A 22,939-nucleotide genomic window follows, 5' to 3' on the forward strand; every position below is an offset into this window, starting at 1 on the left:
TTCGAAATTGTGGCTCCGGTGTATTCCCTTTCCCACAAAGCTCACTAACCAAATTGCAACATTCCCCTAACCTTTAAAAATATTTAGGTTAAACTGAAGGAAGCTGAGGGTAACTTAAAACGAAAGGCGCTGGATGGGGGCAGGTTTCTTCCGCCTTTAACAACTATAGGATAGGTTGACTTTCAACAAAGCCTTTTCCACACTAATAAAATGTTTGCCTGTTGAACATGTGCATACTGTGCATCTGTTAATATCCCTGGAGGCCTGATGGGGAAAAAATAAGGCGACCTGATCACGGTTTTAGGAACTTGTTCCATAATTCTTAAAACGCTTGCGTAAAAAGGGCAACAGTGCTGACTGTTTCGCTATGGCATAAAATCTCCCTCTCGCTGTATGGCTAGATTAAAAGAAATCGGCAGTGACTGGCAGATTCTGTGTGATATAAGAACAACATTGTTTTGTGGTGTTTTACACAGGATCTGTTATTTCCTAGACCGCTGAAAATTTATGTTGCTGGTTTTTTGTTTATTTATTTTGAGGATAGCATGTCGGAAAGTTTCGGTCTTTTATGTTTCCTCACGTATTTTTAACTGGGCTCTAAGTGAGGTGCAAACCACAGGCCCCGGTGCTTTGAGCGAGACCTGTCGCCAATGGCAACAGCTCCGCGCTCTCCGGACTCGGTGCTCGACTACCAAGCCTGATTTTTGCCCGGTCTTGAATTTCCCTTTGAGGTAATGGAAAGAGGCCGTTGCGTTCAATCTTTCTCTCGGCTCAGGATTAGCTGCGTCTGCCCCGAGGTCTAGCGTTGTTCTCTCGGAGGCAAGATGGCTGCGGCGGTGTCCGGGGCCGCCCCACTGGGCAAGGGGCTGGACATCAGTCTGGCGGCTCTGCAGCGGCACGACCCCTATATCAGCAGCATCGTGGACGTGGCCAGCCAGGTGGCGCTCTACACTTTCGGGCACCGGGCCAACGAGTGGGTGCGTGCGCGAGAGTAATCCCGGGGCGGTGATGGGGGGTGTTGAAATGGGAGAGGGGATGAAATAAAGTAGCTATGGCTTTAAAACAGCAACGTCACTCCCGTGCCGTAAATTCTGTAGTGCAGGGGCAGTCAGGAAAGAAATCGTCTTTAAAGCGTCTGCGTACGTTTAAGTGGGAGGCCCCCGCAAACTCTGCAGGAGATCTTTGCCTTGGCTTTTAACGTGATCTTCTGCTCATGTTCCGACCACAGCACCAGCAAGTGGGGAACGCAAGCTGGGGGATGAAGCCAGTGTGTGTTAGCTTGAAATGCGTAAAAAGGGAAGCGTTGAAGAGATACAAGTGCTTTATTTTCCACGTAGCCGTTTTCATTGTATTCCTCGTCCGGGTAGAAACAATTATTGATGCTTTCATCTTCTGCTTAACTGGGATGGGTTAAACCTCAAGCCTAAATCAGTTTTATTCTTTGTACAAGGCAACTCTCTGCTGTGAGCCAAGTAAACTTTTTAAAGTGACGTTTTTGGAGTGCAATTCCGACCCAGCAACCCCTGTTGATGGCTGGAGGGGGTTAGGATGGTGGGTTGATAAGAGGATGCAGAGACAAGTGCTGTGTGTGTGTGTCTCTCTCTTCTGTGGCAGAAGCCCCTGCTGTATTTGGGGTGCGGGGAGGACACAAAACTGCCACTGGTATTTCTCTTTCTGGTGATAGCAGGCAGAAAGTCCTGAAAGAGGGTGTTCTGTGGGCGTTCCCCCCACAGAAGACAGTTCCCCCCACTGTCAGCTATGCCAGTCCTGGAGCTGGTGTAGCTAATCTGCCTCACTTGCTGTCAGTTTGGGTAGTGGTTGTAAACACATGGATCTGCCAGGCTGAACAGCCCAGTGAAACTGCCCCCCACCTTCTGCTTTGGCTGGGGTGAGCCAGCAGGGCTGGGAATGAGGCTTTGTTGCTCCCCAGTGGCTCCACTCAGAAATAATCTGCCACGTTCCCAATGTCTCTTCAAAGAAATGACTTGCAGTTATTGCATCTAATCAAGAAAACCCACTCTAAATTAGTTCTAAACAAATCATGATGTATCCACATACTAATATTGTTTGTTAGTTTTTGCAGAACTCTTTGCTCTGCAAAAGAAGTTACTATACTATATATCTGGTTCCCCTTTTACATTTCTTGTTACTGACAATTTTATTTATATACCACCTTTTAATGTATAATGCTGCAGGTGGTTTTTGCATTGACTGATGTTGCAGTCTTTTCTATTTATTGTTGCTTAGTGCTCCCTATTTATTATTTGTTACTTTTTTATCCTGCCTAAGGTGGCATACACAATCCTCCTTTTCTCCATCTTCTCCTCCTCCAGTCAGCTGTTACCCAGACCATTTTATTCTCACAACAACTCTGAGGTAGGTTAGGCTGAGAGTCAGTGACTGGCCCAAAGTCACCCAGTGAGCTTCATGGCCAAGTGGGGACTAATCCCACTCCAACACTTTAACCACTATACCACACTTGCTCTCCCTTCCTGACATCTTTCTGCTGCCCCCCCAGCCAAACTTAAATTTCCTCATTTTATTTTCTTGAACACTATGTCACCTATTACACCCTAAAATATTGGGTATTTGAGTATTGGGTATTATCACATTATATGAACATGGAATAATGTATCTAGTGCCCTTTGTCATTAGCATGCGTTAGCATATACACACATTTTTATCATTCCAAAATCCACTGTTGGGATGCACTTTTCTAAGACCAACCAAAAAGTCACAAAACAATGAGCAAGCTTTTGAGTTCTCCAGAACTCTTCATCAGGGTGGATGTTACACAAAGCAAGGTGGGGAGGAAAAAATAAGAAAGAACAAAAAGTTGGCTTGATGTTCTAACCATAAGGTCTGCATCTAGACTTAGTCTCAAGATGGAGATTACAGATTGATTGAATTAGTTTCTGCTGGATGCTGCAGGTATCAGGTTACACCTAGAATTCTGGCACAAAGAAACAATGGCTAACTCCCATTTTTAAAACATAAAGCTCAGCTGTTACCCAGATCAGCCTTAAGTAAAACACACACATTCCTTGATAGACATGTAGCAGACGTAAAGAGAAACATGGCAGTCTTTATATTATGAAGACCGGATATTAATTTTAGGTGGTGTTCTGGGTATAATAGTCAGTCGAAGCCAAATTGTGTAGTATTATGTAGTGCACGGGTGCAGAACCTCTTTTAGCCCGAGGGCTGAATTCCATTTTGGAGCAGCTCTCAGGCCATGTTCCAGTGGCAGGTGCAGCCAAAAGCAAAGGGGTGGGTCAAAATACAACCCTCCAATATATTTTAGTTTAAGGGCGCAATCCTATGCATGTTTAGACAGAAAAGGGCACTTTTCCCCCACTCGGCCATGGAAGGTCACTGGGTGACTTTGGGCCAGTCACGGACTCTCAGCTCAACCTACCTCCCAGGGTTGTTGTTGTGAGGCTAAAATGAAGAGGAGGTGGATTATGTATGCTGCCTTGGGTTCCTTAAGGAGGAAAAGGGGGATATGCAGTCAGGGCCAGAAATATTGGAACAAGGATAACTGTTATGGCCGTTGGCTGAGGTTCTGCACCTGTGATACAGTGATTGGTGGGCATGTAACCCTGAAAAAGCAAACTCCCTCTTCATATAGTGGAAAATATCATCCCTTGGTGGTAGTTCCTGCTCCTGCATGGCTACATTTGGTATTCTCCGAGGCACATAAAAACTAATGAAGCTGCATTGAACCACAATTGGACAGTATCTTTATTAGGACTATCAAAATGTCACAAAATAGTGAGCAAGCTTTTGAGGTCTCCAAAACTCTTCAACGCTGGCTGCCCTTTTTGTGATTCTTTGTATATTGTATAGTGAGCTATATCTACTAAGTTAGGAAATCTGAGTTCTCAGTGTTTTGTGGAATGATTTTAGCCTTGGATTTTCCATGTGCTAGAAAGTGCCCTGAAATTCAGCAGTGTCATATACTGATCTGAGTGTGTGGGGTTTTTTGGCAGCATTTTGACTAACCTGATCTTTTTTCTACAAGAACATTTGATTGCAGATATTGGGACTGGATGTGACGTGTTGAAAGCCATAGTCCCTGGCAAAATGTTTGAATTCATATTGAAAACCATATCAAACATTAACATGTACTATTGTTGTTGTTCAGTCGTTAAGTCATGTCCGACTCTTCGTGACCCCATGGACCATAGCATGCCAGGCCTTCCTGCCCTCCGCTCTCTCCCGGAGTGTGCTCAGTTCATATTCATTGCATCGGTGATGCTATCTAGCCATCTCATCCTCTGCTGTCCCCTTCTCCTTTTGCCTTCAATCCTTCCCAGTATCATGGTCTTTTCCAGTGACTTTTCTCTTCCCATTTGGTGGCCAAAACATTTGAGCTTCAGCTTCAGTATCTGTCCTTCCAATGAGCAGTCAGGGTTGATTTCCTTTAGGATGGACTGATTTGACCTCCTTGCAGTCCAGGGGACTCGTAAGAGTCTTCTCCAGCACCACAGTTTGAAGGCATCCATTCTTCGGCGCTCGGCCTTCCTTATAGTCCAGCTCTCACAGCCATACGTCGCTACTGGGAAAAACATAGCTTTGATTATATGAATCTTTGTCGGCAAGGTGATGTGTCTGCTTCTTACTCTGCTGTCTAGGTTTGCCATAGCTTTCCTCCCAAGGAGCAAGCGTCTTTTAATTTCATGGCTAGAGTTACCATCTGTGGTGAAACATGTAGTATGCCATATCTTAAAAAGATGGACTTCAAGTGCATGATATCATATTGTGCTGTCAGATTTTCTTACATGGCTATTTCAAGATAGTGGGAATAGTAATCTGCGACCATAAGCAAGCTTCCCTAGAGTATATAAAGATATCATCATCCACTTTCTATTAATGTCTTTAATCTGCCATCATTTCTTTACAATGGCTCTTTCTATTGGCTAGGTTGGTGTGTTTTTTGGTATGTGTGGCATTTTTTAACCACCTTATCACTATGCAAATTTATTTGTGGCCAGTATAGCAGATCTGTAGCACTTGATTAACGTTTTCAATCCCCAGGTGCCCCTCATATATTTTCCAAAATAGGTGCTTCTGCATTGCTTTCGGCTCTCTCATTCCGTGAAGAAATTCATTACAGATAGGTTTGTTTTAAATTAAAAAAATATGGAGCAGGTATGTACTTGCTTGGAGGGATACCTTGATTAGTTACTGCAGTGTGTTGTCTTTTGTTGTGGCTTCTGCAAATTCCTGTCACTTTTTTTTTTTAATATACCGGGCACCTTTTCTTTATCAAATTGACATGAATAATGTCAAATTCCTTATTTTTATAAATTCATTTCAAATGTAGCATGTCCTGTATGCACCAGTTTCAGTAGCCATGTGTTGAAGATAAAAAGATAAAAAAACAGTAAAGAAGAACCTCTGTGGAGTTTCTTTGGTGCATGCTCGTCCTTCGGCACAATAAGGCAATTTATGTGGAGTGTCCAATTGATATAACACCAGCAAACAGTATTGTTATTCAGTAAAGGAGACACATATGGGGAAGTGGCTATGTTATCACAAATGAGATGACAACTAGCCCTAATTCTTCTTCGTGAGGAGTTAATTATTAATTATTTTATTTTAGTTAAAACATTTGTATCCCGCCCTATATCATTAAGGTCTCAGGGCAGCGTAGGGATAAAATCAGCTTAAGCAGTATAAAACAAGAAATAATTGAAACAGCTAAAACATATTAAACCATTAAACAAGTTAATACCAATTAAAATCTAAAACAATAAAATAGTTAAAACAGTGTGCAACTTTAGGGAATGCATTTGAACTCTCAAAGGCTTTGGTAAAAAGCCATGCTTTTTGGTGCCCAAATGAGACCAATGTCTGCGCCAGTCGGGCCTCCGAGGGGAGGGCATTCCACAACTGGGGCGCCACAGCAGAAAAAGCTCTCTCCCACGCCCCACCATAGTGTATGTCTCGCACTGGTGAGACACAGAGGAGGGCCCCTCCAACAGATCTCACTCCTCGGGCAGGCATATATAGGGAGTGGTGCTCCCTCAAATATCGAGGTCCCAAGCCACTTAGGGCTTTAAATGTCATCACCAAAACCTTGAATTCCGACCGGAAGTGTATTGGCAGCCAGTGCAATTCCTTTAAAACTGGTGTTGTATGATTTTTATAAGGTGTTTCGCTCCGCAGTCTAGCTGTTGCATTTTGCACTAGCTGCAACTTCCGAGTCGTCTTCAAGGGCAGCCCCACATAAAGTGCATTGCAGTAGTCCTACCAGCACATGTACTACTGTGGCTAGGTTATCCCTAACCCGGAAAGGCCGTAGCTGGTGGATCAGCTGAAGCTGGCCCCAAGTACTCTGTGCATAATTCACATGTTACAGTTCTGATGCATATAAACACAGTATGGATAATAAAAGTGTAGTGTGTGTGTGATACACGTGTTTTGAAAGGTGTGGACAGTGATATAAAAGTTGTGTACATATCAGAAAGCCAGTGTTTAGTTGGGGGTTTATAAACATTTGCTCATCTCCTGTAGTGCTTGAAGCAGCCCCCAGTTTAGATTATCCATTTGCATATACTTTGTGCCAGTTTGATTAGATGGCTTTTTTTATTACTAAAACAGTCTTTCAATCTATGCATTTTTATCTGATTTTAGGAGAAGACTGATGTGGAAGGAACATTGTTTGTTTACACAAGGTGAGAAATTATTATTTTTAAGGTCAGTGTCTTAAAGTCATGCCATTCTTGAAGAACAGAAAAACACGGAGCACGTGAAATGATACCTTCAATTGAATCAACAGTTGCATGTTTTTGAACTACTTCTTGGTGTGAATATTCAAAACACACATCACAAAAGATGCCCAGTCTGATGTGTTGACGCCATGTTGACGCCACGTCAACCATGGGCCTGTCTCAAATAATATCTTGCCCAACATATGTGGCAGGATACACTTTGGACCTGGTTTTCTGTGCTGGATTGGGAGAAAATGATCTGCAGGTGGGGGAGCCAGTAGTGACTCCTTTGGCCTGGACAGATCATTATCTGATCAGTTTTGACCTTCAGGCCACCTGTAACCTCTGCAGGGGTGGGGGACCAAATTTGATGGTCCACCCCCAGAGGCTGATGAATCCGGATGGATTTTTGAGGTCTCTTGGGGATTTTCCTGCAGGCTTAGCTGGCAGTCCTGCCGAGGTCCTGGCCACCACTTGGATTGAGGAGATGATCCAGGCTATTGATATGATCACTTCCAAACGTCCTCGACCTAGTCGTAGAACTGTGTCAGCTCCTTGGTATTCCAAGGAGCTGAGGGCGATGAAATGACTGTGTCGACGATTAGAGCACAAATGGCAGAAGACTCAGAACAAATACAATCAAACACAGGTAAGAATCCACTTGTGATCTTCTTCTGTGGCGGGGATGGCAGCGAAGAAATCCTACTTCTCTGCCACCATTGCATCTGCTCCATGTCATCCAGTGGCACTCTTTCGTGTGGTTAAGGGCCTCTTGGGTGTAGGCCTTGGAACAACAACTCGAACCCTCAAAGGTCCACTGTGAACAATTTGCCAGACACTTTGCAGATAAAACCATTCAGATTCGTGCTGACTTGGATGCCATTGTTTTGACAGAGTCTGATATGGACACGGCTGGCGCACCATCTAGTCATGTTACGGATACCTTTTGGCTTGTGCAACCTGAGGATGTTGCACAAACTGCTTGGAGGACTGAGGCCTAGTACTTGCCCTTTAGACCCTTGTCCATCCTGGCTTGTGAAATCTGCCAGAGCTGAGCTGGATATCTGGACCTCTGAGGTGGTAAATGTCTTCTTGAGGGATGGTGAGGTCCCCGCAGCTTTGAAATAAGTTGTGGTGAGGCTCTTGCTGAAGAAACCAAATTTAGATCCTATGGTTCCAGATAATTACTGCCCTGTGTCAAATTTGCCATTCTTGGGCAAGGTGCTGGAGTGTGTGGTGGCCTCACAACTCCAAGTCATTTTGGATTAAACAGATTATTTAGATCCATTCCAATCAGGTTTCAGGCCTGGTTATGGGATGGAAACAGCCTTGGTCGCCCTGGTTGATGACTTATGCCAGGGAGTGGATGCGGGGAGTGCAACCCTGTTGGTTCTTCTGGACCTCTCAGTGATTTTCTGTACCATCAACTATGGTATCCTTCTGGATCATTTATCTGGACTGGGCTTGGGAGGCACAGGTTTAAAGTGGTTCCAGTCCTTTCTGGAGGAGCGGTCTCCGAAGGTGGTGCTGGGGAACTTCGGTTCCACCCCATGGCCATTAGGCTGTGGGGTGCTGCAAGGTTCTATCTTGTCCCCCATACTTTTTAACGTCTACATGAAACCCGTGTGGGAAGTCATCAGGAGGTCTGGGCTGAAATGGCATCAGTATGCAAGTGATACTCAGCTCTACCTCTCGTTTTCATCTGCACATCCCAGGGAAGCTATGGAATTCTCAAACCAGTGTCTGGAGGCTGTTTTGGGATGGATGAGAGTGAACAAGCTGAAACTTAATCCAGACAAGACAGAGGGACTGTGGGTTGGGAAATCAACTACTTCAGATGGAGGTTTACAACTGGTCTTAGATGGGATTACACTCCCCCTGAAAGACCAAGTGTGCAGTCTGGGAGCCCTCCTGGACTCTAAGATAACTGGGGAAGCCCAGGTGGCTGTGGTGTTCAGGAATGCTTTTTACTAGCTTAGACTGGTATGCCAACTGTGGCCCTTACTGGTGAGGACAGAGTTTGCCTCAGTTATCCATGCACTAGTCATGTCCAGGCTGGGCTACTGTAATGTGCTATACATGGGGCTGCCTTTGAAGATGGTTCAGAAACTCCAGCTTGTGCAGAGTGTGGCCACCTTAGTATTGGTGGGGGTGAGGCAGTTCGATCACATAACGCCTATACCGCGCCAGCTGCGCTGGTTACCGGTGTGTTTCCGAGCCCAATTCAAAATGTTGGTTTTGACCTTTAAAGCCTTAAACAGTTTGGGACCAAGTTACTTGAAGGACCACCTTCACCCATATCAGCCTGCCCAGGCTTTAAGATCAGGAAGAGAGGCCCTTTTCATTTGCCCACCCGTGAGGGCAGTTAGGTGGGTGACCACATACAAGAGGGCCTTCTTTGCAGTGGCTCCACACCTCTGGAACAAGCTGCCATCAGAGGTCTGCCATGCTCTGTCATGAAGGCCTTGAAAGCATTTTACCTTGGCCTTCTATTGATATGATTGGTATTGTTGCTGTTACTGCTGTTGCTGTTATTGCAACTTTGTTGCAGGTTTTATTGTTGGCTTTTATTGTTGCTTTTATTGTTTTATGTTTTAATTACTTTTAATATTTTAACTGTTTTTATGTATTTTATTGCTGTGAGCTGCCTTGGGAGGACTTCTGCCCTGAAAGGTGGCCAAGAAATTTTATTTATTTATTTATAAATAAATAAATAAATAAATAAATGTGAACGTGATAAATAAAGGAGGTTTTGTTTTAAAAAAGGGCAACAAATTGATGGGCCTTAATGAAGAGACTTCTTACCACCTCCCCTTCTGTAGTGATAATAAAGTAGTGAAAATTTTCAGCAAAGTGTAAGGAAAATGTTTCTCTGCAGATTAAACAAAATACCAGTGCAAGAGGAAACACTCTGCCAGCAAAGAATCCTGATAAATCAGCATTTCTCAAATCATACACAATTACCAGATCTTCTGCTAACCCCGGATTAGAAGCCATATTAGGTTTAGCATCCAATTCCTGTACCCCCTAGTCCTCTTCCTTCTCAGCTACCTAGTTCCATGACGGTCTCATGCTAGATGACCCCTTGATTCTTCCTCCTAACAGTATCTCATCTCCCTCTAATAATTACTGTTGTGTTAATTTAGAGTGCAATCCTATGCATGTTTAGATAGGAAAAAGTCCTACAACTCCCAGCATTTCCTAGCCAGGCAAGCTGGCTGGGGAATGCTGGGAGTTGTAGGACTTTTTTCTGTCTAAACATGCATAGGATTGTGCCCTCAATGTGTTTTGCTTTATTTATAAATAAATTAATAATTTCTGTCCTACTCTTAAGAGAAGAAGAGCTGATGTTGGCTTGAAACGGTCAAAGGTAATACAGGAAAAGGGTTTCCTTAAAGGATACTGCCTTGATGAATAGGACTTGAAATGTAATGAACAGAGAAACTGACTCGGATAACAAGAAAATCCTAAGAAGCATAGACCTATGAACATGCCTTGCCTGTTAATGGTGCAAGCAGTGGCTTACATCACAGAAGCTAAAACTAGGAAGTCTCTTTAAACTGATTTATTTTGGACATTAGGTCAGAAACACTTTGCAATACCCATCTGTTTGCTTCATGAAGCCACTTCCTCTTCAGCCCCTGTTCTTTTAGGTACTACATCCTTTTTAGCCAAGAGAGAACATTTGTTTTCTGCTAGCTGGCTCATGTTCTGCTTTTCCTAAGAGCAGGAAAACCATCCCCTTCCCTCTATCAGCTTTGCCTTAAATTTAGAAGAAAAGGCAAAAACTAGAAATCAGCAAGGGCAACATTATATTTATCTCCTATTTAAAACAAAACCTCGCAACAATGACCATCAGGTCAAAGCACGATCAAGAAGATGTTATACAAATTCTGAACAAAAGTAACTGAATAAAATCTGACAGCATGTCCTATGTGCATTTACACAGAAGTAAGTCTCATTGTGTTCCATAGGGCTTACTGCCAGGTAAGAATGCAGCACTAGTCAGAGGACAGCATACGGAAACTACACATGATTTCTGCAGTCTGGGAGATGGTTACATTGTATATATGAACATCCTCTTAGCTCAGATGAGCATTGTTATTTCAGATAACTTTGCTTCAAACATGTTAGTTAGTTTGAGCTTCTTTTGCTCTGCTTAGTGCCTCCTTTCATACATACAAACAAATGCAAATAGGTACAACATGCTTCTACTTACAGCATGATTTGTAGCACTTTTGGCAGATGTTATGTGTTAATAAAAATAGGTGGCTTATATCTCTTCACATGTGCACCTGTCTGTAGGCCCAAATGGCCCTGCAAAGCCTCTCCTACTTTGATAAAATTCTCAGTAGTGTTTGCTTGGAATCAACACCATCAAGTGTGGCTGGAAGATCATGTCTGTAAACGTGCACACAGTTTACATGTTCCCCGCAGGAAATACAGTTGCTGCACAAAATGTAAACTAGTCCTTTGCTGTTGAGGCACTTTGTTCTAAATGGCAAAGATTACATTTTTATTTTAATTAGAACATGAGTCACAGTCCTAATTATGCTTACTAGGGTATATGTGGAACTTTCTTCTGAGAAAACATGTTTGGGGTTGTGCTTTATGTCACAGATCTTATTGCTTATTCATATTGTTGTTTAAATTATATTTTCTATAGCTTATGAATTAATCTTTTATAGTCTGTGTCAGGTTTGCTAATAGCCACTTGCCAGGTCACCTTTGTTGAAGAAGAATCAGCTCTAGGCTACCAGACAGGGAAGTGTTCCATGAGTTACTTTTGTTTTTACTTAGTTAAGAGATAAGTAACAGGGCAGTCTCAATTCCCCTGGACACTGATCCGAGGGGGGTTAGGATATGGTGGACACACCCCTCTTCTCCACCGGCATGGGGGTCATGACCAAGAGGCTCCTGTTCTACTCCCTGAAAGCTCTGCAAGTCTAAATCTACCAGGGTGTTTGTGCTCATGGTAGACCCTGGGGTGGGGCAGAAGTTTCCCTGAGAGGAACATGAATCGGGCCCCTCAATTATGCCAGTTTGGAGCTGCTGTAGTGAATTTACCCCATTGGTTCAGTGGCCGGGGGGTGGGTGAGTGGGGAGAATTTGAAGAAAGGTTTCTGTGCAGAGTACCAAAGTACCAGTGCAAGTGGAAACAGTCTGCTAGCAAAGAATCCTGATAAATCAGCATATGTCAAATCGTATGAAATTACACTTCCTTCTAAACTTACCAGATCTTCTGCAGCCTGTGATTAGAAACCATGTTTGGTTTGCCACCTAGTTTCTCCACCTCTTAGGCCTCTCCTTTCTCGGCCACCCAGTTCCCACAGCTTCCTGGGCATGGTGGAGGTGGCTTTGAATCTGTTGCATACAAAGCCCTTCCGTTCTCCTGAGTGGGGCCTGAATTGGCTCCCTCAGCTAAGCTAGCCTGAAGTTGGCATAGTTCATCCCCTGCTCCCCCACTGGTTTCAGAGGAGGGAGGAATTCTGAAGAAATAGGTTCTGCTGGGCTAAAAAGCCTGATTTATTTATTTACAACATTTGTATACCGCCCCACATCTAACAGATTCCGGAGCGGTGAACAACGAGAGATAAAATGAACAAAAGATAAAAAGAATGAAATACGATATTACAATTATTCTTTAAAAAACAGAGTTGGTCAACCAAGGAAGGTTTCCTGGAAAAGAGCTGTGTTCAGAACGTGCCGAAAACAACCCAGTGTTGGTGCCTGCCTGACCTCCAGAGGCAAGGAGTTCCATATGAAGGGAGCCACCACTCAGAAGGCTGTTCTCCACATGGGCTCCAATCAGGCCATAGGTCCATGTGGAACCACTGGGAGCATTTCTTCTGATGACCTCAGTGATCGGACAGGTTGGTAAGGGGGAAAGCGCTCTCTCAGATATCCTGGTCTACAGTGATGGATCTAGGAGTACCCCCAGACTACAAACCTGATCTTTCAGAGGGAGTGCATCCTGTCCAGATCAGGCAATGAGCCTATCTCTTGGAACCGGGAACCACCCACCCACAGATCTTCCATCTTGCCAGGATTCAGTTTCAGTTTATTGGCCCTCATCCAGCCCATTACTACAGTTTCAGTTTATTGGCCCTCATCCAGCCCATCACTGTTGGCCCTCATCCAGCCCAGTCATCCAGGACTTGCACAGCCTCACCTGATAAATACATTCCCCCCACCATCAGTTCCTGTCCTGGCCATCATGAGAGAATAGTACCTTGCCTAAGACTACTGCCTAGTGAGTTTATTCCAGAGATTTGAACCAGGGACTTTCTGGTTCATGGCAGTCTCTTAGCAACTGTGCTAGACTAACTTTTATTTTTCTGTTTACATCTTTGGAATGCGTGTTGTTGATATAAATGTTAGAAAAGTCATAACCCCTTCAGTCTGTTAAGAATTAAAATGAGCAGAAATTAGAGAGTGCCTCCTCCAGCTGCAGCTCTATGTGACCTTGTAGTATCTGAATAATAATAACGGTTGAAAGAGCTGGGTATATCTAGACTGGAGAGGAGAAAATCAAGGGGAGACATGATAGAGGTCTTAAAATATCTGAAAGGCTGTCATGCCAGAAGATGGAGCAGACTCGTTCTCTGTTGGTCTGGAGGCCAGGACTAGAACCAAAGGTTTGAAATTGCAGGGAAGCAAATTACAGCTAAACATTAGGAGAAACTTCCTAACAGAGCTGTTCAGCAGTGGAACAGAGTGCCTTAGGAGGTGGTGGATTCTCCTTTGCCGGAAGTATTTAAGCAGGGGCTGGATGGTTGTCTGTCAGGTATGCTGTAGCTGCAGCTTGCATTGGGCAGGGGGTTGGACTAGATGAGCTTGGAGGTCACTTACAACTCTATGATTGTGTTATTCTAATTTTCACATAAACTGCTTCATTTATAGCCTGTTACTGTTGAATATTAAGGGGGAAATAAGTGCATTAAATGTCAAAACTATGCCTGCTGTTGAAGATAACAGTAAAATGAAGTGAACAAACTCTTCATCTGATAATTCTTTGATTATCATCATGTTTGCTTCCTATCACTTGCACCTTTTGTTTCGTTTTCTGTTACCTCCCTTCCTATAATACACATTCCAGTGGCTCAGGGTGCAGAGACATCCTCTGAGGATTACCAAACTTGGAATGCCTCTGAGATGTTTAGCCATTGTCCTTTTCTTGGCATCAAACTTGGTTCTACTTTAGAATGTAAAAAAAATGTAAAAAAGAAAATGATGAACATAAGAAATGCCATGCTAGGTCAGACCAAGGGCCCCTCTAGTCCAGCATTTCATTCACCCAGTGGCCAGTCAGCTGCCTGCGAGAAACCCTCAAACCGGACTGAGGGCAATAGCACCTTCCTGCTTATCTTCCCCAGCAATTGGTGTTGAGAGGCATACTGTCTCTGATACTGAAGGTAGTGTATAACCCTCATGACTAGTATCCACTGATAGCTTTATTCTCCATGAATTTGTCCAATCCCCTTTTAAAGTCATTTGTCTAATCCCCTTTTAAAGCCTGGTGGACATCACTACAGGGCTGTTTGTATGTAATGGTGGCAAATCCTGGATTAATTAACTCAAGATTTGCCGTGGTGCATGCCAGGCACATTCCGCAGCCTTTTTGAATATTCAGCCCCTGATCAGGCTCATCAGTGGTTGCTACATGACATCAGAACCATGACGCTATAGGTTAAAGCAACCCACAGTTACCCTAACTACTAATGGTAGGTTTACTGTGGGTCGTGTAACCCATGATTAACCTATAGTGACCAGGTTCGGCCATCACGTAGCAACCCCTGATCAGCTCAATTGGGGGTTGAATATTTAAAATAGCTGCAGAATGGACCCAGCATGCACCACAGCAAATTGTGGGTTAAATAACCTAAGATTTGCCACCTTTATGTGTGAACTGGGTCTACATCTTTTGGTAGTGAATTAAATAGTTTATGCACTGTATGAAGGAGTACTTCCTTTTATTTGTTTCACATCTCACACCAGTCAGGTTCATAGGATGATCCCAGGTTCTAGGATTATGAGAGAAGAAGAAAAGGCACTTCCTCCAAACCATGCATAATTTTATACACTTCTATCATGTCTCCCCTTTCTTGCTTTTTTTCTGAGGTGAACATCTAAGATGTTGTAATTTTTCCTCCAGGGGAGGGGAGCTGCTCAAGCCCCTTAAAAATTTTAGGGTACATTCCTTAGCCAGCAATGCTAGGTGGGGAATGTTGGGAGTTGTAGGACTTCCGTCTAAACATGGATAAGATTGCACCCTTAGTTGCCCTTTTCTGTAATGGTAATGGAGAGTCTCTGTGGAATTAGTTTCTTCACTAAATGGATTTTTTTAGTGTAGTGCTTGCTCTTGTTTCAGCATAATAGGCTGCACTGCTATAAACACTTACTTGGGAGTAAGTCCTATTGAAGTCAGTGGGGCTTACTTTTGAGTAGATTAGACTGTGCATGTGGTGATTCCAACTAATACGACACTAATAAACTGGGAGCAGACCTCTGATTTTCAGAGCGTAAATTTGGAAACCTTCAAATAAGATTGTGAAACTGTTCTCACTTATGCTAGTTGCTAATTTGCAGAAAAACTGAGCTCTTGCTTACTAGGAGCGCTCTTGCCAAACTCTTACAAAATGAGTTAAGGGGCACAATTGTATTCATGTTTAGACAGGAAAAATCCAACAACGTTGGGAGTTGTAAGACTTCTTTCTGTCTATTTATGTGTAGGATTGTGCCCTAAAGTATGTGAAATGGTCAGAAACCATATCTATGGTAACTTTCATGGAATACTTTATGTTCAGTTAACTGCAGAAGCAGCAAATTAAAAGATGATACATAAAATCCAAATGAAAGCTGCCACCCAAAGAGGTAAAGATGGTGGATCTGTATTGAAGTTAAGTTTGTAAAGAAAATTAAAATACCCCTCCCCCCAAGAAACAAATATTTCCTCAGCCTTTCAGAAGTTACCTTTTTCAAAATTATAGTATTACCTATGCAACAAAGTGTTCTAACTTATTTGTCATAATCTAGTACAGATTTTTTATTGACTGAATGGTTTGGGCTTTGATAATTTGCAGATCAGCTTCACCGAAGTATGGATTCACCATTATGAATAGGCTGAGCATGGAGAACCGGACAGAACCTATAACTAAAGATCTGGATTTCCAGTTACAGGACCCTTTCCTACTTTACAGAAATGCCAGATGTGAGTAACTCTTTTATGCATGGGATAAATTCATGTTTGAGGGAACATTATGCTTCTGGTAGACTCTTCTTGAAAGTCTCATCTATTAAAAACCGCCCAACCCTAATACGTGTTCTGAATTTTCAGAAACTGCCGAATTGAGAAAATGTCAATATTGTGTACACTAAAACATGAAAAAGTTTTAAAGTTTCTCGTCTCTTAAGGAAGTATATTAAATATAGTTAATGGATCATTTTGCACAACTTATATTGCAAAGTCTGAGGTTCTCCAATATTACCAAGAAATGAAATGCAAGGGCAAGGCTATGTTCAGACAAGTGGGCTCAGTTCTCCCAGTAATTCCTATTGAGGTATGTGATTAGACAAGTTACTGGTATAGTAGCAAGGGCGTAAGCATGTTTGATGTCTTCCTAAGGGGCTCCTTTGCCCTTAACGATGGCTGGTTTGCCTTTTCTTCCTGCTAATCTTGACAACAACCAAATCTAGGAAGAAAGTTCATCTGCTTGCCATCCATATAACTATCCAGAGACCCAAAACATAGAACAGCCTGGACATGTCATGAACACACTTGCCAAAAGAGTGAGGGGAACACTGGTTCAGAACCCCATGGAGGGAAAAATAGCTTGGGGGGCATTTGGGGCAGAGAAGTAGTAGGCAGAGAAAGGGTTAAGCATTCCACCTTCTCTACTCTAAATTTCTGTCTCCCAAAGTTGCTTTTTTGTTGTTGTTTTTACATGTGGCATTGGTGCTCATTCCAGTGCATTTGCATGTTGTGTGTAATTGGCCCTTATTTAGTTCTTTATGTAACAGTAGCAGCTCGCAACTGAACAGCTTGTAGCTCTATTATGCTAGGACTTTCAGAAATGTATATTAATAAACAATCCATCTTCCTAAGATATTACAGCTTTCTCTGTGTTTTAAAATTAAATTAGACTAGTAGGCGTAACCAACACTTGAAGGGGGTGAGAAAAGCTGAATTGTTTTCTGTGATTATAAATGTTTGTATACAGACTGGTTGCCCACATAATATATCATGAATTGATTTTTCTGTCAGGTTTACATGTTGGGCTCAAGGGAATGTAGAGACCAAGGTACTCTTTTAAAAGTATGGATACCCTATTTGTGATAATTAGGGGGGTTTGGGACTTCGGATTGATGCAAATGTAACATTGGCTCCCTCTTTACCATCATTGAGATTGGGAACCAGCTGTGGGGATGCACGCTCGCTCCCTCCCCTGCCCCCTTGACACAAATGGTTAAGGAAACTTTAGCACTGACCTTAAGCATGGTGAACACTAACCTTGATCTGAAGCCACATGGCTAAGGCCCGTGTAACATGGTTCAAATTAAGCCCTGCCACCATAGCTTGATGGATAAGTATAACAGATTTGCTGCTATGGTTCTACTGAATAATGTTGGTGTCTCTTCTGGGGCTTATAAGAATATGGCCAATGAGAAAAAAATCACTGCTATAATTGACAAAGAATGGGAAGCACGACATTCCTTCCCCTCCCCTTCCTGTAAAAATAATTTATTTCTTTTTCTCTTACTTGCCATCCAGTTGGGAAGCCGGGGCAATAGGGCATCCTTAACAATCCAGCATTCATCAGCATTCTTTTGTCTACTATGTTGTTGCCTATTCTTCTCAACTCTTCAGTCTTCTCTAGATTTGGTTATGATGGACTCTGAATAGTTTTTACAACAGTATTCTATTATGATGAGATGGGGGACTGCAAACTAGGAAATGAAATATTTGAGATAAGAGCACCATCCAGTTAAGGTGAGGCACTTTTAAGTCACCTTTTGATTTCAGTAGGAAAAACTATGCATGTGTTCACCTCTCCCATTGGAAGCATTCTAGGTGTAAAATGTGGCATGTGGACAATAATCTACCCAGTTCACTTCTCCATTTCCTTTTAATACTTTCTAAAATATGCCAGCTGTTTAGTTCATCCTCACACAGTGGTTCAGACCATTATATCATTGCTTATTAAACTGAGATATGAATGAACCTTTTGCCCGTGCATGCAGCCTGTTCCAATTAAATAAACCAGAATCCTCCAGTGACTGAAGTTGTTTTAGGATCCTGGCTTGTTCCAAAGCTGGTAACTGTAGTTTCCCAGTTCAGATGAAAAGGGGAAACTATGGTTAATTAGAGACTTCTTGGTATAGTTGCTCACGCACCACAAAGACAAAAGGGTCATTCATAATTCGCCCTAATGAGCCAAGATATGATTGTCTCATGGAACATTATTTGCTGTTATCTTTTAGCTGAATATTTTCCATCCCCTCTCTAACACAAATGTTTAGTCAAAAGTATCTCCATTCTAGGGGCAAATATGTTTCACGACCTCATTTATACGCATGAGTAAATTCAATAATAGCTGTTTACTTGGCCTAGCTAACTGTAGCCTGGAAGCAAAATTAGTGCTTGCTGCAAGAAAATCACCTTTTTAATGCACTATGATTACCTTGGCTGGTACTTAAATTCCTCGAGTAACTATAAAGTATTTTTCTGTTATGTATAATTTTGAATAATATATCTTTGTCTGCATATTAATGCTGGTTAAGCTGTTTTGTATAATATAAAAATGAGCACTTGCTATTATTAAACACAATTCTAGCAACATCATAATTTTGAAAGTCAGGTAGGAGGACTGAATAACAATGAAAATCTTTGAAGTGTGTTGATAACTGTAACATTCTGTTAAGCAGACTTCGAAACCAGTTTGATTTCATGGTACATATATAGCTTTAGGTATCCAGAGAAACTGAAATCTATTTGTAACAGCAAGGGACTCAAAAGTTTTACTTTTGAGAGATAAAACATTCCTATGCTGTATGGGGATATATCATTGTTCTCCAATAAGTGCTGAGATGCTAGCTCAAAATCTGCCACAAACCTAGACAAGCCATTGTATGAGGTAGACTAGGACTGGAGGACCAAAAAATCTTTAGATGGTATGTGTGGTGTATTTTGGGTTAATTTCTACACAGTCCTCCTGCCTTAGAGCAGGAGAAGGTACTATATCAATGGTTTTCAAAATATGTTCTGGAGGACTGTGTGACTGTGGGTTCTTCAGAAGATTATCAGGAAGTTCTTCAAGTTGTGAGCCGCCCTGAGAACTCCTTGTCATAGGGCAGTCTATAAATACTGTTGATAAATAATAAATAAGTAATAGTGGACAAGCTTTCCTTAAAGACTGGTTGCCAACCATTACCAAACTTCTACGCTGTGCAGTCACAGGAAAGTCTTGGGTAGATTTTAGGTTGCACTCTCCTAAGGCAAATTATCAAGTTCTGGCCAAGTTCATGCCTTCAGACATGTCCCATAATCATCTGCAAGATGTTTGGGTTCTGTGGCACACATACAGGAAAGGGTTCCTTGAAGTGAGTTTGAAAACTACTGGTCTAGAAGAAAGTTTGGAACATTTTGGGTTGTATCCAGTGTTCATCTAATGTACATCTCATTCATTTAAATGGATCTTCTCTAAGTGGGACTAACATTGGATACAACTCTTCAGTTTTACAATTTTGTGATAACTGTCTACAATGGCATCTGGTGAGATTTGGAATTGGTGGACCCATTTTTTAATTATGTACACTCATAGCGCATGCCACTACAACAGTTGTAGAGATGCATGTACACACTGGTGCAACTACATAATTTTAGACCCTGGACTTAGTGGTCTTACAGGAGCCTTTTAGATGGCCACATGTATTACTTCAGTTGTGAACCACACAATTCCCAAACATGCACACCCTGCACCATTTCATGTTTTACAATTACTTCTACATTCCTGATATGTGAGAAGAAGAAAAACAAAACCTGTTTGCCAGCCCTGATAAAAAAATAAATTTTGTTGAGCATGTCCAGTTTCGACTTTTCAACTCACTTAAATCATAGCATCATCGTGATTACAGGAATAAAATGAAGTTTGCTTCTGCTGCCCTGTCACTCTACACATTTACTTGGGAATAAGCACCATTTTGTTGTAGAAAAGGATAATATATTTTAAAAGTAAAAAGAATAAAATGAGCATCTGTAGTCAGGTATATGCTGGCCAGCTGTCCTGATTATAAAATGTTTTCAAAAATATTAAGAAAGGATGCTGCAGCGACCAGTGTCAGTCCACTGGGTCCCAGCATGCCCATACTGACCCAGACGCTAGGCCTATTAGCTGCTGCCTTCCCTCACCTGCTGATAGACAGTTAGGGGCTCCCTGGGCTCCAGGGTCTTGCACCAATGCACATGCAACACATATGTAAAGAACTAAAGAGCGTAATAATAATAATAATAATAATAATAATAATGTGTCTCTGAAAAATGTCACTGACTGAAGTCCTGTGTCGTACGTGGACTATTGAACTGAACATTCATTATGAATCCTTTGTATTTGAAGAGGGATATGAAACTGAAAAATAAATATGTCCATGCAATTATGAATTTGAAATTTTGCAAATCAGATATAGTTGTAGGATTGCAGTTTGTAATTTTAACCTATTTTTCTGACTAAGTGGGAGCTGAAAAACTAAATTATTAAAGAAATAAAAAAATAACTTGCCATTAGCATAGCTTAGTATGATCAGCCCTAATATGCAAGTGAGCCTGAAATATGGGTTTGCCATTGCTTTGCTAGAGGTGTTAGGAAAAAAAGAGGATCTACAAGTGCTATCGTGCAGTGCAGTATACCACCTCAGTGAAGTCACTTTAGCAGGGGTAGAATTATAAAACCACACAGAATTATAACATAATTCAATAGTTAATCCAGAATAGCTTCCACAATTCTAGTACGGATATTCAGGCCAGTAGAGATGCCTGGTTGGTGCTACCTTGAGATGGTCATGATGTGTATGTTCCCTTTTCTCGCTCCCTTTTCTTTTTTGATACAAAGGGCTTTCCAGCCTCACCCTTCCCTCTCTCAAGAATATTAATCCAAGTAGTGCACTATCAACTATTAATAATGCTCACTGGCAGATCAGACTTTTTCAATAACAAAAGAGTAGTTGTGGGGAAATGTTCTTCATGTGTCAGATGGAATAATTTCAAAAGCACTTCCAGATTAGTTTTAACATGTAAACTTGATCCTAGCTGAGAGTCCAGAGAAGCAAGATAGGTAGAATCCACAAGATGCCTGCCTGCCTGCCAGGAAACACACCACTGAATAATAATTGAAGAAAATGCTAGTTGTGCATATCTTCTGAGCAAAAGTTCTAAAGTTAAGCTTAAACTCAAGATTAACATTCAGAACTGCATATGCCTTGCCTCCATTACAATATCCCTTCCAACTGATCTTTCAAGGCAGATAGTACCTGTCAGTAGCGTCAGCCTTCATGGTAGGTGCCACTGCTCAGTACTAGAGCTCATGCTGCATGTGAAGATGGTCCCAAGTTCAGTTACCAGTTTCACAGATTAAAGAATTTCAGGTAGCAGGGAATTTCAGGTATCGGAGAGCTACTGCCAGCCAGAGCAAACAGTACTGGGCTAGATGAACAAATGGCCTGATTCAGTATAAGGCAGTTTTGTTATGTTCGTATGCTAGCTGAGTTGTTTGTGTAGTGGTAAAAATGTTACTTCAAACGATTCATATAACTAATGGGACTGTCTGTTTCTCCTGCAAGCGTACAGGTAAACATCAGTTTCTCAAGCACACATGAATACATGCATAATTCACATCTATATTAGCTTCAGTCTGCATCTTAAAGTTCAATATTATATCACAGCTAAAGTATGCTATGTGAAATGAGATGGACTGGAGTGCCTAAGATAACAATGCTATGTAGACTGTCAGCAGCTAGTGCTGATTCTGCATTGGATTGTTCTCCAGTTTGAAGGGGAGGGGGAATCTAATGTATATGAAAGGGGGTACTATGGGCACTTTTTGAGCTTTCTGAGGATGCGAGTGGAATTCATAAAAGTAATGAATACATTTCAACATACAACACTAGAGTTTCCCTTTATGGCTTTCAGAACATAGGTAACAGACTAGTCTGGACATTTTTTGTTGAGAGGATACTGCCAACTGGAAATTCTGGACATCTCTTCGAGATAAGATAAGTCACACCAAGTAGACAGCAGTTTAAAGTTTGGACAGTGTTTTATTTTTTAAAAAGAGAGAGTTGAAGTGCTTACTATTCCTGTTCCAATGTGTTACAGAATACCCACTGACAGAGGTTCTGTGTTCTGATTTTGTGCAAACAGATAAAGTCAATCAAAATTCTGTGTGACTGTGTACTGAGAACTTTTGAATAATAAGAAATCAGAAAACTAAAATTACACATTAGCTAACCTTTGGAAATCAGTATTGTTACCAGAGTTTTAAAAGGCTAGACAGCTGTCCTCTGCCAAGATACTCATGCATAGGCCGCATTGATTTCAATGGGACTTTAAAAATACATGTAACTGGGTGCAAAATTGCAGCTTTAGAGATGGGGCAGGGAAGAGGAAGGGAGGCTTGGAAGGTGGCAAACTCCAAAAGAATACCCAGGTTTTGGTGGTGCAAACAAAAACAACCAAAAATTGGTGTAGCATAGAGAAATGTCAGTTGAAATTAATGAAATTTTTAAAAATGCATAAATTAAGATGCCTACGATGAATTAGGATGTAGCCTATACAAGCTACTAGTCTCCAGTACATCAGTTTGTCTTTTGGAAGTGTTGCATAGCACTTCTTCACTTCATGTATTTTGGTACGTTGAAATATTCTCTGTAGTTAGTGCATTCCCTGCTCCTAGACCATGCCCATCAGTGCCACATTCTAGATACATATCTCCCCTGCTCCCCATCTCTTTCACTATTTTACCTTTCTAGATAGAAAAGCATTGACATTAATTAGGTGCTTAGGATACAATATTATTTGCTGAACCTGCATATCTCTTTAAGTGCCCTGGGAATTCTACAGATCTCTCTCTCTCTCTCTCTCTCTCGTATATTTAGAAACAAAATGTTGGAATACCTAATTTGCAGTTATCAAATCTCACTATATTATTTCAGATGCCATAAAATAGAGT

The 22,939-nt window shown here is 41.8% G+C and overlaps 1 protein-coding gene across 6 annotated transcripts in view; it reads left to right on the forward strand.

The window, feature by feature from the left end:
* Positions 1-807: 807 nt before the first annotated feature.
* DCP1B (decapping mRNA 1B) overlaps positions 808-22,939 on the forward strand; it is an 88,489-nt gene continuing 66,357 nt past the window's right edge. For 2 of the 6 annotated variants that reach the window (XM_084809302.1, XM_084809304.1), the window contains exons 1-3: positions 808-977; positions 6,643-6,683; positions 15,803-15,930. In XM_084809302.1, coding sequence (XP_084665428.1) covers positions 825-977; positions 6,643-6,683; positions 15,803-15,930 — 322 coding nt within the window. In that variant the 5' untranslated portion in view covers positions 808-824. The other 4 variants (XM_084809307.1, XM_084809306.1, XM_084809303.1 and 1 more) reach the window with 4 other exon arrangements.

Source organism: Heloderma suspectum, chromosome 7, assembly GCF_057233095.1.
Source record: "Heloderma suspectum isolate Gila_16-S chromosome 7, 16-S_ref, whole genome shotgun sequence".
In the NCBI taxonomy this organism is placed as follows: Eukaryota; Metazoa; Chordata; class Lepidosauria; order Squamata; family Helodermatidae; genus Heloderma; species Heloderma suspectum.